Raw genomic sequence first — 18,141 nt, 5'->3', positions numbered from 1 at the left:
CCTTAAGTGATGCAAGATTAACTCAATTTGGCATGCAGCTCCTGTTATACAGATTGGCTTTTGATAGAGAAAAAGTAATCAAACGTCCGTAGAAAAAAAGGATTATCAGCCTTTTTTTCTTTTTATCTTTAATTCTGTTGTCCTGTGGCAATAATTAAAGAGCACAGTGGGTTAACTATTTCGGTAAATATATGTAGTGTAGTTAAATACTTCTAATCAGGCTCTAAAGTTCATTTAGTTAATATAGCTTAAAACATCTTGGAAGGCTTTTTAAACATATGGCTCACATAAAAATTGCAGCGGCACTTAGCCAGGAGACCGCTGTAATTAAAACTCTGGCAAAACATAAAGTAATACACACACACATATTAATGTATATGTATGTATGTATGTGTCGTGTGTGCATTTTATATATATATATATATATATGTGTGTGAAGTTGAATCAAAAAAGTATTTTTTTTTTCATTTGGATTCATTTGGTAATTCTTATAAACATTTCAGGCCTTCCTCAAGATCAAACAAAATATAAAAGTGTGTTATATTCATGTGCATGAAAATATGTGCCTTGAATGATACAGTGCAAGTGAATTTCAGCCATCCAGGAAGAAATGCCAGATTATTAGAGATGTCCCGAACAGTTCGCTGGCGAATTGTTCCTGGCGAACATCGCTTCTTCGCGTTCGCCACGACGGGCGAACATATGCGATGTTCGGTCCGCCCCCTATTCCATATCATTGAGTAAACTTTGACAACCCCCCACCCGCCGCTCGGGGGCGGGGGGGGGGGTTGGCAAAGTTTACTCAATGATATGGGGGGACCTACTGTCCTCCCCCCGACCTCCACCCCTGAGCGGTGGGTGGGGGCCCTATAAAAAAACAATATGGGGTGGAACTTCTGTCCCCCCCGGTCCCCACCCCTGAGTGGTGGGTGGGGGCCCTAAATACTAAGAAGGGGGGGACCTAAGGTCCTCCCCCCTGGCCCCCACCCCTGAGCGGCGGGTGGGGGCCCTAAATACTAAAAAGGGGGGGGACATAAGGTCCTCCCCCCCGGCCCCCACCCCTGAGCAGTGGGTGGGGGCCATAAATACTAAAAAGTGGGGACCTAAGGTCCTCCCCCTGGCCCCCACCCCTGAGCGGCAGGTGGGGGCCCTAAATACTAAAAATGGGGGGACCTAAGGTCCTCTCCCTGGCCCCCACCCCTGAGCCGCGGGTGGGGGCCCTAAATACTAATAAGGGGGGGAACCTAATGTCCTCCCCCCTGGCCCCCACCCCTGAGCGGCGGGTGGGGGCCCTAAATACTAATAAGGGGGGGACCTAATGTCCTCCCCCCTGGCCCCCACCCCTGAGCAGCGGGTGGGGCCATAAATACTAAAAAGGGGGGACCTAAGGTCCTCCCCCCTGGCCCCCACCCCTGAGCGGCAGGTGGGGGCCCTAAATACTAAAAATGGGGGGACCTAAGGTCCTCCCCCTGGCCCCCACCCCTGAGCCGCGGGTGGGGGCCCTAAATACTAATAAGGGGGGGACCTAATGTCCTCCCCCCTGGCCCCCACCCCTGAGCAGCGGGTGGGGGCCCTAAATACTAAAAAGGGGGGGGACCTAAGGTCCTCCCCCTGGCCCCCACCCCTGAGCAGCGGGTGGGGGCCCTAAAAAAAAGGCCCCCCAGGTGACTAGGGGTTCCCAAACCCCTAGTCACCCCCTCCCCCAAAACAATATTAACCCCCTACCTACCCCCCTCACCCTAAAAATAATGTAAAAAAAAATAAAACTTACCATTCGATGTTTTCTTTCTTCTAAATCTTCTTTTTTCAGCCCCAAAAAAGGGCAAATAAAAAAACATAATAACAGACGCAATAAAAAAAAAGAGCACAAAAAAAATAATCCATGTTCACCCGGCGAGGGCTCCGCGCAGACTGAGCTCTGCAGGGCGGGGGAAGGCTTATAAAGCCTTGTCCCGCCCTGCAATTAGTCTCAGAGCACTCTGATTGGTGGGTTTAAGCCATCCAATCAGAGTGCTCTGACAGGTAAATGAAGAGACTGACAGGTAAGTCTCTACATTTACCTGTCACAGCACTCTGATTGGTTGGTTTGAAATCCACCAATCAGAGTGCTCTGTGTCATTTTACACAGCGTGGGAAAGTTCTTTGGAATTTTCCCACGCTGTGTAATTTGACTCATAACTCTCTGATTGGTTACTTAATCCACCAATCAGAGTGTTATGAGTAAAATTACACAGCGTGGGAAAATTCCAAAGAACTTTCCCACGCTGTGTAAAATGACACAGAGCACTCTGATTGATTGGTTGGTTTGAAATCCACCAATCAGAGTGCTCTGTGTCATTTTACACAGCGTGGGAAAGTTCTTTGGAATTTTCCCACGCTGTGTAATTTTACTCATAACACTCTGATTGGTGGATTAAGTAACCAATCAGAGAGTTATGAGTCAAATTACACAGCGTGGGAAAATTCCAAAGAACTTTCCCACGCTGTGTAAAATGACACAGAGCACTCTGATTGGTGGATTTCAAACCAACCAATCAGAGTGCTGTGACAGTTAAATGTAGAGACTTACCTGTAAGTCTCTTCATTTACCTGTCAGAGCACTCTGATTGGATGGCTTAAACCCACCAATCAGAGTGTTTTGAGCCTAATTGCAGGGCGGGGCAAGGCTTTCTAAGCCTTGCCCCGCCCTGCAGAGCTCAGTCTGTGCGGAGCCCTCGCCGGGTGAACATGGATTATTTTTTTTGCGCTCGCTTTTTTTTTTTTTTTTTTTTAATTGCGTCGGTTATTATGGTTTTTTTATTTGGCCTTTTTGGGGGCTGAAAAAAGAAGATTTTAGAAGAAAGTAAACATCGAATGTTTTTTTTTTTTTACAGGTACTTAGTTAAAGGTCCCTCCCTGATTATTTTTAGGGTGAGGGGGGTAGGTAGGGGGTTAATTTTTTGTTGGGGGGAGGGGGTGACTAGGGGTTTGGGGACCCCTAGTCACCTGGGGGGGACATTTTTTAGGGGCCCCACCCGCCGCTCAGGGGTGGGGGCCGGGGGGGAGGACATTAGGTCCCCCCCCCTTTTAGTATTTAGGGCCCCCACCCGCGGCTCAGGGGTGGGGGCCAGGGGGAGGACCTTAGGTCCCCCCCTTTTTAGTATTTAGGGCCCCCACCCGCCGCTCAGGTATGGGGGCCAGGGGAGAGGTCCTTAGGTCCTCCCCCTTTTTAGTATTTAGGGCCCCCACCCGCCGCTTAGGGGTGGGGGCCAGGGGGAGGACCTTAGGCCCCCCCTTTTTAGTATTTAGGGCCCCCACCCGCCGCTCAGGGGTGGGGGCCAGGGGGAGGACATTAGGTCCCCCCATTGTGATTTATGGCCCCCACCCACTACGCAGGGGTGGGGGCCAGGGGGAGGACAGTAGATCCCCCCTCATTATTTTTATGGCCCCCACCCACCGCGCAGGGGTGGGGGTGGGGGGAGGACAGTAGATCCCCCCCTCATTATTTTTATGGCCCCCGCCCACCGTGCAGGGGTGGGGGCGGGGGGGAGGACAGTAGGTCCCCTCCTCATTATCTTTATGGCCACCACCCGCCGCCCAGGGGTGGGGGCCAGGGGGAGGACAGTAGGACCTCCCCCATTGTAATTTATGGCCCCCACCATAACAGTAGATCCCCCCCTCATTATTTTTATGGCCCCCGCCCACCGTGCAGGGGTGGGGGCGGGGGGGAGGACAGTAGGTCCCCTCCTCATTATCTTTATGGCCTCCACCCGCCGCCCAGGGGTGGGGGCCGGGGGGGAGGACAGTAGGACCTCCCCCCATTGTAATTTATGGCCCCCACCTGCCGCCCAGGGGTGGAGGCTGGAGGGGGGAGGACACAAGGTCCCCCCTCATTATCTTTATGGCTCCCACCCACCACTCAAGGCCGGGGGGAGGGCAGTAGGTCCCCTCCCCATTGTAATTTATGGCCCCCACCCATTTTTGGGGGGGGGGTTTACAGTGAGCAGCCACTGGCTGCTCACTGCTTACTAGACATGCCCCTACTCGCGGTATAGCGAGTAGGGGCAGAATTTACTAATACTAAGTAATCTTTACTTAGATGCAGCCACGGATCGGAGTTTGCATGCCACAGTCCAGGTGTTAGTCCCCTTGAAACAACTTGTGGGTTTTAAAATTCGCCTGCCTAATGAAGTCTATGGCGGTTCGCCTGGTTCGCGGGTTCGCGAACATTTGCCGAAATTCACGTTCGCCGTTCGCAAACCGAAAATTTTATGTTCGCGACATCACTACAGATTAGTAGTTGCCGGTTTGTCACCGAAAACGCGCATCGAGACGATTATATGCACATGTTATGCATTTGTTTTTAAGCTCACTCTGCCTTGTGGTTCCATATTATCAGTTAGGATAATTAATGATTTCTCTGATAGCTTACTGCATTATCTACCTAGTATCTGTACTAAGTAATCACCTCACAAATACTGGACAAATGCTTTTCTTTATTGAGTCCCAACTGCATACATATGCCGTGTCTGGGAAATAAATGCTCATATACTAGGTTAACAATTGATAATTTTTTATAAAATTCAAAACCTGTTTAAACGGTGAAAGGATTGGACACTGATAGTGATCAATATAGGGGCTAATTTTCCCCTGTCTTGAATTTATTCCAATTACTCTAACTCTAATATCATATGCGGTGTATATATATATATCTAATGAGGACTCTAACCTATTTATTGTATCCTATCTTCAAATTTAGTCAAACTGACTCAACAGCACCCTCTATCCCTTACACAATGGATATAATCCATGTAGCATAGAAGCGAATTTTCATCTTGCACACGTGTATCCAAATTATCATACTTACTGCTACTTTAAAAGAACAATCTTTAGCTAAAAGTAAGCTTGATACATATAATAACTTATTAACAAGTCCTTGGACCACTAAGGCTGTTTCTATTTATCAATTTTGTGAGGACACTAACACATTATTTGTGAATTTTTATCAGAGTAATATATAGATTTCTTTTTGGTTTTAAAATAAATAATAAAGTATAAGATGTTTTATTCTAAACAAGTGGAGTTAATATAAAGGGTGATCTATTGAGAGATACTCTGTTGTTGAGATTCTCTCTTATTTGTTCTAAACTATGTAACTAGGGTTATCCCCCTTCTTAGATCACTAAATAACTTTTAATGACATTCACATATATGGTATGGTGGATAGTCTCCTTCCCCTTTAAAATAATATATATGGAATCCAATCAGGTCCAGGTTTGTATTAGAATACAGATATTTTCCAACACAGTCTCTCATCAAGTGTAAGAGGTGAGGTTAATGTCCAGGCATGATTACAATAGCAAGAACAGACATGAATAACGACAAAAGTCTATTTGCAAACATAAGAAATGGCATTGTTATACTGTATATAAAGCAGAACATTTAAAAAAAGAAATGATACATAAACATAGATATTAAGAGATATTAAGATATACATAAACAAGAGACAATAAGTACATATTATTAAGTACATATTGCACACTAAAATACAAAACAAATTATATACCATATACACATGATAGCAAAATAAAATATTAACCAAGAAGATAGAGGATTGCAAAATAAAATTGATTGAGATCATACGAAAAAAAACACCAAAAGACTAAAATAAAATAAAATAGGAAATATAATGGTCAGAATCCATATCTAAAACTAAAGGAATATAAGTATTAACATATTAGCCTATTCAACTTCTGATTTTCCAAGTTTCTTAATAATATTTACAGCTCTCTAATATGTGCGGAAACCATATACTTTGAACAATCTAGGATTTTTCTTGTGTTTCATAAAATGCTTTAAAGAATGCATAGTTTTTATATCAAGTTTAGTTTTCCTTTTTCTACTGACATATTGCAATCCACATGGACATTCTTGTAAACAAAAAGACTGAATTAATTATATTAAAAGATGATATCTTAAATGTTTTTTTTTCATTTAGTTTTTTGTTAATTACTTTTTATTGAGGCATAAATGTATTACACATTACAAGCAGAAGTAAGGTGGAGCATGAATTCTGATACATAACAGTTCACAAAGATTATGAATACCTCATTTTATGTTTAAATATGAGATAAATGACAATTGCAGAAATGGGAAATGATGCTGTACATATAGTAGAATACCTGCATATTTCAGAGGAAACATTTTATTATGTTTTCGATAGTGCTTAAGCGTAGTCTAGTTGCAATATGCTCAGTGATATGTGAAATGCAGCACTCAGACCATAGTGTAATAGATAAAGAGTTGTGCTGGGTAACAGTACAAGCTATTTTTGATAAACTGAGGCATATACGAGAAGCATGTCATCACATGTCTAGCAAAAAGAGGCAGTTATAGCGGTATATATGAACCACAGGATAGTCGACTATGTTATGCCAGAAACATGTAGGAAAATAAAATATGAATGTACTAGTAGTGCTCTATATCTGTCAGAATCAGGATTAAATACTCCATTTTAGAAATTAAATGGAAGAACAGTGTTGAGTAAATATGCCTAATTTACTCTAACAAAACTGCCATATTTAAGCTAGTGGGATCGGAGCATAAGATATTTTGCTATTACACAGCAGGACAGGTCTATTTTCCCTAGATTCATAATTCAGTAGCCTGAAAGTCCTAATAACACAAAAGGAAAGCTCCTAGTTGATAATTATCCCTAATTAATTACCCACGGGGAGGTGTTATACTAACATTTAACATAAAGTAGCATCTTTCTGAGGACTGAATCACAGCACATGCATCATAGTTAGTAATATATTATCCCAAACAAGAACTTGCAGTAGCAAGGGAAAACGCCTGTAAACTACCAAAGCTATGTGCTTGTCAGGATTACAATGATCCCACACACACCAGGGATAAGGATAACGTCTAACCGGGCCTTAGAATGGACGACCATAGTCAAAATACTAGCTGAGGTCAGGAACACAGAACAAAACACAGTTGCATGGAATAGCCAATAGTCAGGGATACCAGAATTCAGGGAAGTCAGAACGAAGCCAAAGTCAATAACCAAAGAAACACGATCAGGAACACACTCTCGGATAACCAGCAAAGGGAAACCATGACAGGGCAATGATTAGAAGAAATGAGTGAGTTTAAATATCCCTCTTGTGAATCCGATTGGCCTTATCTGGCCTTTGACCCCAAAACGTGCACACGCGTCCTCTGCGTGACGTCATCACCATCGTGGATAGACATGGGGCTACATAACAGTGTGGATCCGCAGCGTCAAATGGCAGGTCGCAAAAGGCCGGTCTTTTGGCATAGGACCGCCAAGCAGCACTTCTCCTATTCCTGGAAGGGTGATTTAAGTTGTGAATAGCATATAGAAAGGATATACAGGTGACAGTGCTATTGCAAGTAAAATATATGTATTTATGTCATGGAGTACCTCTCCCCTCTGGGTATGAAGATTTTAATCCTCACAACATCCCAGGAATGGTTGGAAACTGTTTCTGGGTATGTTATCTGCTAGGCCCAGAGCTTCAAGAAATGCTGAACTCTCTGTAGGACCAGAAGCCGTGTATGATTGAATTTCTTTGACAGATGGAGTGTCTGTTGACAAATTGCATGTCGATGAAGTTTCCTGCAGCACCTGAGTCCATCAGGGCTTTGCATGCAAAACTTTTCTTGTTGCAAATGACAGTGATAGCAAGGAGAAATCTACTTTGGGTAGTACTAGAGGACATATCCATCACACCTAAGACCTGTCCCTTTAAGGTTCTTAGGTGTGGAAGTTTTCCAGACGTATGGGACATGCATCTCTCATATGTCCCTTCTTGCCACAGTATAAACAAAGGCCCTCCTTTCTTCTGAACTGTTTCTCTGCCTCTGACAGTCTTGTAACCCCCAATCGCATAGGTTCTGGCTCAGACTATACAGGTAGGCCAGAGACAACAGGTCTGGAGAAGCGAGGTGCCATTGACATAGTCAAGCAGCTCGTATTTCTAGTATTCTCCCTGGTTCTGATACGGTTGTCGATATGCATCACATACGTGATGTAGTCATTTAACCTCCCTGGTAGTTCTTTGGCTGCAATCTCATCAAGGATAGCTTCAGATAATTACTCTGCAAAGGCAGTGATTAATCGGATATTAGTCCAGTCTACCTTAGAAGCTAGAGTGTGGAATTCAATAGCATAATCTGAGACAGACCGGTTCCCTTGTTTGATACGCATTAGGGCAGTAGCAGCGTTGGTCTCCCTACCCAATGGTTCAAATGTTAGTTAGAATTCCTTAAGGAATTCCAAGTAATTATGGGCAATAGACTTATTACTTTCCCATAATGGATTGGCCCATGTCAAGGCTTTACCTTGCAGCTAGTTCATTAGGTATTTAATGTTGGCTCTATCCATGGGAAAAGACCCAGGAGTGGCTTCAAAATGATATTCAATCTGATTTTAAAAAAACAACATTCATGAATATTACCTGCAAAATGCGGGGGTGAAGATAGGCTGATATTAGGTGCCCTATATTCAATGGGAGTAGGTACAGTAGGTGGGGGTGAACCTGCCAACTGAATCTCAGGCTGTAAATGAGCTGTACGTATTAGTAGTGTATTGAAAGCTTGGGCGAACTGATCCATACGGTGATCATTCTGCTCTAGCTTTCTCTCGCAAGCTACTATGTGCTGACACAAATCTGCAAGATCTGTGGCCCTGTCATAATGTCAGGATTACAATCATCGCAGTGTTAGTATCACATTAGGAATACGGATAACGTCTAACCGGACCTTAGAATGGCCGGGCTTAACCTACCAGAGAATAGTCAAAATACTGGCCAAGGTCAGGAATACAGAAAGAAACACAGAACGAAACACAATTGCATGGAATAGCCAATAGTCAGGGATACCAGAATTCAGTGAAGTCAGAACGAAGCCAAAGTCAATAACCAAAGAAACACGATCAGGAACACACTCTCAGATAACCAGCAAAGGGAAACCATGACAGAGCAATGATTAGAAGAAATGAGTGAGTTTAAATATCCCTCTTGTGAATCCGATTGGCCTTATCCGGCCTTTGACCCCAAAACGTGCGCGCGCGCATCTTCGGAGTGGCATCATCCGCACGTCGACAACGCTACCATCGTGGACAGACGTGGTGCTACATAACAGTGTGGATCCACAGCGGGCGGCGTCCAATTGGATGTTGCAAAAGCCCAGTATTATGGCATAGGACCGCCGAGCAGCACTTCTCCTATTCCTGGGAGGGTGATTTATGTTGTGAATAGCATATAGAGAGGATATACAGGTGACAGTGCTATTGCAAGTAAAATATATGCATTTATGTCATGGAGTCCCTCTCCCCTCTGGGTATGAAGGTTGTAATCCTCACAACATCCCAGGAATGGTTGGAAACTGTTTCTGGGTATGTTATCTGCTAGGCCCAGAGCTTCAAGAAATGCTGAACTCTCTGTAGGACCAGAAGCCGTGTATGATTGAATTTCTTTAATGACCAAAATGAATCTGGAAGTGGACCATTGGTAGGGAAGTCCTGAATTTTGGTGTTTTGGTAATTGGATTTGTAGATTTATGTCAAAGTAGTGTATTTGCTCAGGTGTTTGAAAAATGTGAGGCTACAAGTCTCAAATTAGTAAGGTGTCTTCCCTATAAGTGTCTTGCCTTTTGGCCAGCATTTGACAGTGTAAAATAACACCACGAGAGACTGTGGTAGGTGATTATGGGGATTTGTTAATCCTATACACTCAATCAAAAGAGCAGTGCTTAGTTTGTCTTGTCTGTAGAACTGATGACACTAGTCGTCTAATAAAGTGTGGAACTTCTTCCGAGGGAATTCATTCCAATACTCCCCTAATTTTTATATTCTTTCTCCTACCTCTATCATAGAGAAGGTCTACTCATTGAAACGTGTGAGGGTGTGCTGTCTGCAATTGTTGTACTGTTTCTCCCAGTACTGTCAAACCTTGTCGCAGGTCTAGAACATCTTTTTTGGTAACCTGTATACGCAAGGTCCACTGCAAAGAGTTGTTGTATATTGGCAAACAGGTTTATTTATGTACCTTTTAGTAACCAGATTACTATCATCCAAAGCCTGTGAGACCTTCAGGTCTGGTGTGGCCAGATCAGCCATCAGTTTAAGTCTCCCTCAATTGTAGGGAAGAGGACTCCAAGGGTGCCGGTGCCTTAGTATGTGGAGGTGAGTGTAACATGTGTGGAGGTAAGGTCACACTGTGCCATTGTGGTAGATTGGAGGGGTTTGTGGGATCTACGTCCCATGTGTCTGATAGTTAATAAATTGGGGTTCTTGACAACTGGTAGGAGGGCAGTACATGTTTGGAGACCTCAATTGTCGATGGTAGGTACATTGTAGGCCTAAAAAAAGTAGTAATCTCACTTATTTGTTCTTGTAATTTCCTTTTTTTTAGGAAGAAACCTTGAATAAAACTTTTTTTTTTGTTAAATTTAATTTACTTCATAGTGTCCTAGTACCTTTTTTATTATGTTTCATTTTATTTTTGATGATTTAGTTTAAGATAATGGAGAGGTTGGTTAATGTCGATCTTTCATTTAAATTTCTCCTTCCTGTTTTTTTTCCTGTATCTTCTATTATAATCTTTAACGTGCTTAAACAGATTATGTTAGCTATTTAGGTTTAGATACTTCCAGTATGTATGCATCTGCATTGGGGACCCACTGCCAAGGTTCACTTATGCTAAACTCTTCTAAATGTATCCCTATTACTAGACCATCATATTATCAACTAATGCAGAGCTTCACCTCTTTTATGTAAAAATGCATTTCTGTTTTTAGTGTTAATGTAAGATTCCTTAAAAAAAATCCAAATTAGCCTGATTTGTGCTGATCTCTCACCTTGAATTTAGTGTGCATAAGAATCCCCAGGTGACTCATGCTTCACTTTTTATAAAGAGACTTATTCATTAATATATTCTTCACTGATCAACACACACACTCAGTATGCATTTTTCATAAGTACACACATTTTAAAACAATTATTCCATGACCTTAACACACAGATTAATATATTCATGTATGCATAAAGTAATGATATCATGAGCTGTTTACAAAGAATTTCTGTTAAAAAAACTAAAAATTATGAATATAAATAAGGTACATCACACACAATACTGAAGGAAATAAATTATGCATAATGTCCAGTTAGTTGAAGAATTTCAAATGTTTGGATAAAGTTTTAGTGAAGCCATTGTTCAAAATGTTCAAATGATTATGTATCCTTTTTATTTTTTGACCATGGTACTGATACAGTAACTTTATCTTGACTAAAACAGTTTATCAAAGTTCTTTGTTAAATTAATATCAATGGCTTCATGCTAGGACAAATATATATATGATATTGCATTGGGTTCCAGTCTTGCTAACTGCACGGCCAAAGTATTGAACCCGCCATTTCATGTCACACTGTGTGTGCTACCCAATAATAGTAATCTTTCACCACAATTGCAGTTATCAAAATGTTTTAACAATTTATTTTTCTATATATTAGAAAATGATTCGTACAAGTATAAATAAAGATAAACAATACAGGCATGGGCAAATACAAATAATTTACTAGGGAATCTGGTATTTATTATTTTTTAAGTACATTGATGGCCTGGCCACAAATTAGTAGATACTTTTTCTGGAAAAGACATCCAGCAAACATATGTTACAGTACCTTCGATAGACGCAATTCATGAGCTTTCCATACACTCCAAGCATGTTTTTACATCATGTAGCATCATGACTTTTTATGCATCCCAAGCATGATCGCATTACTTTCAAATAGTTACAGTCAAATAAGAGCAACAAAATGACTTAGTAATCTGGGTTGAAAAAAGACTCAAGTCCATCATGTTCAACCTTTACAACACATCTTTTTGGTCTATTAATCCAAAATAAAACAAAAACATAATTCCAAAATGGCAGTCAGATATCTTCTCCGGTAAATAACCTGTTCATATACATATAATAATTAAAACATTGAATATTGGGTTTGTTTTTAAAAAAAAACATCTTGGTTTTTATGAAAATATCTACAGAATGTGATAATGAAGCTCCTCAGGCAGAAAATTCCATATCTTTCTTGTTGTACTATAAAGAACCTTTTCCTCTGCTATAAGCGAAAACGTTATCATTACTAATGTATTTTATAAAAAAAAAAAAATCTTTGTGATGCTTTTTAAATTTAGGATACTGTGATATACATTTGACTTACTATTTATTTTTATTTCTTTCCTGCAGGTTTTTCTGGCATGTGGTCAACCCAAATCGCCATATTCATTAAGGTCATCTCGATCATATTCAGAAAGATATAATAATCGTTTCTATCCCTACAACCGTGATGACAGGCCGACAATTACTGCTGCCACAAGCCTGGACAGACTGGTAAATAATCCACTCTGGTTTCTTTATTTATTGATTCCTAATATTGCACTTTGTTTTATAAATGTTTACATTTTATGTTGTTGTTGAAGTTGCGCCAGGAGAAAATATATTAAAAATGCTAAGCATTTCTCAAGTAAAATAATATTTTATTGATTTTATTATTTTGGAAATACATTATTTAAAATTGTAGATACTTTGCACATCATTTTTAATACATACCAGATATGACATACATATTATTTGTTAATGTATTTCATAATGCATTAATAATACGAGTGGAACATCCATGTTGAAGGGACACTATGGGTATCCAGAACACTGCATGTCATTTAAGAGTGCAGTGTTTCTGTCCCCTTAAGTCTTCAATCTAAAACACAGGGTCAAGACTGCCTCTAGTAGCTGAGCCCCAAACAGCCACTAGAGGCGTCATTGACTCTGTGCAGTAACACTGGAAGTACTGACACTGAAGGCCTTATGCTCACGCAACACTCACCACGTGTGACCATTATGCTCCCCCTCAGTGTTTCCCCTCAGTGTTGACGTAAAATAAGGCGAGTATAAAAATGGTTTTTAGTCCTTTATTTGCCATGGAGAGGTGGCTGTGAGGGAGGATGGGGAGAAGGACACCTTAGTGTTAAGAGTACAGCTTTGTATTCCTAACATAAAGTGTTCCTTTATAGAAAGGGTCCAAGAAGATATTTATAGAGTAGGTCAGAATAAAAACATAAACAGACATAGCCACTTAACAACATTACACAGAGTGAGGTTTTTCTACGTAAGAACATCCTAATGTTTTCGTATGAGCAGGGTTATAGCCCTGCTCTCCCCAGCAATAACCGGGTATCAATCAGCATCTGGAGCTCCCCACTATCAGCTGGGGCAATATTTAGTGTCCCCAGAATGACAGAGTAGCTGTATGCAGCGTGCAAAGTCAGAGCTGCATACAGCCTCTTTAAATCCCTTTAACCCCTTAAGGACACATGACGTGTGTGACATGTCATGATTCCCTTTTATTCCAGAAGTTTGGTCCTTAAGGGGTTAAATAATCGTGGCTGAGTAATTGTACTCAGCTGTTGTGATTCTAAGGCTAGTTAAGTTAAACATCCTGGCAACACAATGTAGGAAAGTATAATACAGCAAGTTTTCAATGTTATACAATATCCCAAGTTCAGTAAGTGGCATTGACACTTATTGAATCTGCCACATGTATCACTCCATCTTCATGGTCATCCCCTTATCGGGATGTTAAAATAAATACTTAATACTAAAAACACACATGACAGTCCGTAATATTAATGGAGATATACTCCACACTCATTCTTCTTATATGTTACTGTATGTATCACTCCATGAACTGATTTAAGAAAACCATAATTATATGTTAATCTACATTTACACGTGTATTTAACATTTTTTCTGCATCTCCTTGTATGAATCTGGTATGAAACTGGTTAAGTCAGTATTAAATTAAGAAATTATTTTTGCCATCTATTCTAGACTTTGGCTGTTTGCATTAAGGATAGCTGAAAATTCTAATTACCCTTAATTATTTCTATGCTAGTATGCTATTAAAGCAGCATCTGTTTATGAATGTTGATTTGTCGATGTTTGTTATATCATCATGAACAAGGTCATGTCTCTGCAATATGTTATCTTCTAAACCCATGTCTAGAAAATTCTAGTTTACAAAAAAAATCACTATATGTACATTTGCATTACAAATGGGAATAATAACACCCAAAACGAATTCTAGAAAAAAAATTTTGATCCATTAATAAACTTGAATAAAATTATTATTAGTGACATTTATATACCTCCAGTAAATTCTGCCGTGCTTTACAGTTTTAATTAGGGAGTATAACACTAACCAAAGAAGAAACACACTTCTACAAGTGTTAACAAAAAAAAAAACAATGTTATTGAAAACCCTATTCAAATGAACTTACCACCTAAAAATAGTTTTCTAAAATGATGATGCCCAGAGTTTTCTGAGGTGAACTTTAGGGCTCACTGCAGTCAATACACATATTTGAATATTCATATACTATTATTGTTAGACATGAGTTGGGAAACTAAACTTGAATTGTAGATTATGCTAGCTTTAGTGTACCTATAATCTTAATTTTATTAATGACAGGAGGCGAGTATTTGCTTAAGACTTTCTTTACTTAAGCTTCACAGCAGCACTTTTTTACTTAGTAACAAGGTAACCAATCAGAAAAAAGAGATAACAAGGTATATAAGTCCCTCCCAGTGATGTCATTTCCTCTTTCTGGCTGCGAACAAACAGGAACCGGAACAGAAGGAACCAGATGAGGAATTCAGGATGTCATATGAGAAGAGATGCTTGAGAGGGAAACAGGAACGTAGACTTGCGTTCTTGAAGGGTAGAGGTGAAGTTCGTGAAGGAACAGCAACTAGCTTTGACTTCTTAAGGGAGTTTTATGCTGAAACGAGAGAGCAGAGTCGAAACCAAGGATTAATCCGTGAATTGGACTTGGAAATCATGATAACCGGTTGTTATGCAACATATGTTATAATTTGTTAGAACAGTTGAGCTATACAGGATAGACAATAATAGCTGACCCCATGGAAGTAAGGTATAGTGTGTTCGTTCTAGCCTTAGAACTTACCTTAGAAACTTACCTAGCGGGGCGAACCTAGGGTGGGAAAAAAACCGAAGGTAACAGTGGTGGGAAATACTCGCCTCCTGTCATTAATAAAATTAAGATTATAGGTACACTAAAGCTAGCATAATCTACAATTTTATAACATGACAGGAGGCTTCGTATTTGCTGTTTTAACGCTCCCCAAGGAGGGCTAAGGAAGCGTGCACAGCGGGACGAAAGTAGAAGTTGCGGAACGTCTGTTCTCGGGACCAGTCTGCAGATTGAAGAATGTCTCGAAGCGAGGCTCCCGCGTTGAATGCCCCCGATGCTGCCGCCCCTCTGATGGAGTGGGCTCCGAAGGAGGCTTCAATCCCGGCTAGGGAGAGTAACCACCTAACCCATCGGGCCAGGGTTGTGGATGACACTGGATTATGTGGCTGGACGTATGAGACCAATAGTTGGCTGGAAGTTGTGGAACGAAGTGAGGAGGTGAGTAATAAGTAACGAGAAAGAAGAGACACCACGCACAATTTTGGGTGGTTAGGAAAGTAAGGGTAAAATATAGAAGAGGAGTTCGATTTTGTTCGTCTGGACACGGAGAATGTGACACCCTCTGGGGAGAAATTGATAGCGTCATGGTCAAATGCTCGAACATCTGATATTCATCTGAAGGACACTAAGCAAAGTAATAGGGTGAATTTTGCCGAGAGTTGACGGAGGGAGAGATCTTCGTTGTCCGGCCAAGACTCAAGGAAACTGATCATGACATTAACGTCCCACAGATGGGAGTATTTTGGTTTGGGGGGGCGAGCTAGTTTGATGCCCCGCAAAAGTCTACAAACCAGGTGGTCCTGGCCCACTGGAACTCCGTCTGGAGGAACATGGGCTGCCGAGATGGCTGAACGAGAAACGTTGATGGATCTGTATGAGCGGCCTAGATCGAAAAGATGAGAGAGGAAGTTCAAAATGTATTGTCTAGGGGCCGTAAGGGGATCGGTATTCCGTTCCAGGCACCAATTGCACCAAGTGTTCCAGGAAGAAAGATAGCATCTTCTAGTTCCAGGGGCCCATGAATCCCAGAGGAGTTCCTTAGATCTCTGTGATAGTTCTCCGAAGTGCCAGGTACCCCTGAAAGAGTCCAGGCTACAAGGTGGAGGTGGCCTTGCGTTATCATTGGATGAGGGTTCCCTTGAGGGTCTTCTAGGAGGTTTGGCCATGGAGGCAGAAGGAGGGGATCTTGGCAGGAGAGGTCCAGAAGATCCGGAAACCATGCTTGGCCCCGCCAGAGCGGTGTGAGTAATACAAGAGTGATCTGTTGTCTGCGAATCTGGAGGAGAGTTCTGGGAATCATCGCAAATGGAGGAAAAGCATAGGCTCCCGTTGTCGGCCAATTCTGAAGGAAGGCATCTACCGCTAAACATTCTGGGTCTGGAAGCCAGCTGAAAAACCGTGGGACTTGAAAATTCGTCCGGGAGGCGAATAGGTCTAGGGTAAACGGGCCCCTGCGTTTGGAGATGTGGAGGAAAACTGTTCTGTGTAGGCGCCAGTCGCTGGTGTCCCTCCAATGTCGGGAGAACCAATCCGCAGTGATGTTCGATTCCCCTGGGAGATATTCTGCTCGAAGTGTGATGTTGCGTTGGAAGCAAAACTCGTAGATGTCTTTTGTCACTTCGGAAAGGATGCGGGATCTGGCCCCGCCCAATTTGTTGATGTATTGGACAGCTGAGACATTGTCCATCCGAAGGAGAATACAGCAGTTCGAGAGGTGACTGGTCAGACTGCGAATTGCGAACGAGCCTGCGATTAATTCCAGACAATTGATGTGGATAAAGTGTTCTGAGGTGGTCCATGGTCGTATGACAGGTTGCACCCCAACCTTGGAGGCTCGCATCTGATTCCACTACATAGTCCGGGGTGGGACCGAAGATTGCCTTGCCATTCCAGGCCGACATGTGACGGAGCCACCAAAAGAGTTCTTTCCTCACCTCTGCAGTAATCGGGACCCTCTGGTCGTATGATGGATGAGACCGGAGGAATTGAGCTTTCAAGCGTTGCATGGCCCGGTAGTGAAGGGGGCCTGGGTAGATTGCCTGAATCGAAGCAGAAAGCAGGCCTACAATCCGAGCTAAACCTCGAAGAGGTAAATCCTCTTGACGAAGGACTTTGCGTAGTTCCTTTCTGATCGCAGTTAACTTGGACTGGGGTAGGCGAAGAACACAAGTTGAAGAGTCGATCTCGAAGCCGAGAAATTGGATGACTCTGGACGGGGACAGTGATGATTTCTCTTGGTTTATGACGAACCCCAAGGACTCGATTAATCCAGATGTGTAGTTCGTCTGTGAACGCAGCCTGGATGCGTCTTCGCAGAGAAGTAAGAGGTCGTCGAGGTAGATCAAACAACGAATGTCCCTTTCTCGAAGATGTGCGGTGACTGGTTTGAGTAGTTTGGTGAAGCACCACGGGGCGGAACTCAGGCCGAATGGAAGGCAGGTGAATTGGAAAATTCGGTGGTGCCAATGAAAGCGGAGAAAACGCTGGCTGGCTGGGTGTACTGGTACCGAGAGGTAAGCGTCCTTGAGGTCGAGGCGAGAGAACCAATCGCCTGGCCGTAGAATGTCTCTACGGAGGAGGTGAATCCCTTACATTTTGAAATGCCTGTAGACAACGAAAGAGTTCAGTTGACGGAGATTGATTACTGGGCGAAAGTCCCCTGATTTCTTCTGGACTAAGAAGATGGAGCTGAGGAAACCTCCGTCTAGAGGAGCGAGTTGAATTGCTCCTTTTGTTTGAAGAGAACGTAGTTCTGAATCTAGAAGAAGGCTCTGAGACTTTGACATTTTTGGATATTGAGGAAAACCTGTTTGAGAAGGGAGAGAATGAAACTCTATGGAATAACCCTGAACTGTGTTCAGGACCCAGGTATCTGAAGACAGAGTCTTCCACATGTCTACACAGTGTGACAACCTGCCCGCATGATAAACAGTAAAAAGGTGAAGGGTAGGAAATCTCACCTGTTGGATATCTGTTGCGTCCGCGGGATCTGTACCCTCTTCCTCTATCTGCCCTTTGGGCGTAGGAGCCTCTTGTTTGATAGTTGGGGGAAAAAGATGATGAAGTTGGGGTTCTCTGGCGT

The 18,141-nt window shown here is 42.2% G+C and overlaps 1 protein-coding gene across 2 annotated transcripts in view; it reads left to right on the top strand.

Moving 5' to 3' along the window:
- The window catches only part of GPC6 (glypican 6), a 946,336-nt gene that overhangs the window by 824,429 nt on the left and 103,766 nt on the right, over positions 1 to 18,141 (top strand). For both annotated transcript variants that reach the window (XM_063425801.1, XM_063425799.1), the window contains exon 6: positions 12,256 to 12,399. In XM_063425801.1, coding sequence (XP_063281871.1) covers positions 12,256 to 12,399 — 144 coding nt within the window. The remainder of the gene's footprint in view (positions 1 to 12,255; positions 12,400 to 18,141) is intronic.

The sequence above is a fragment of the Pelobates fuscus genome, chromosome 1 (genome assembly GCF_036172605.1).
Source record: "Pelobates fuscus isolate aPelFus1 chromosome 1, aPelFus1.pri, whole genome shotgun sequence".
Taxonomy (NCBI): Eukaryota; Metazoa; Chordata; class Amphibia; order Anura; family Pelobatidae; genus Pelobates; species Pelobates fuscus.
The sequence above is the reverse complement of the archived record's forward strand: the minus strand, read 5'-3'. Positions and strand labels throughout refer to the sequence as shown.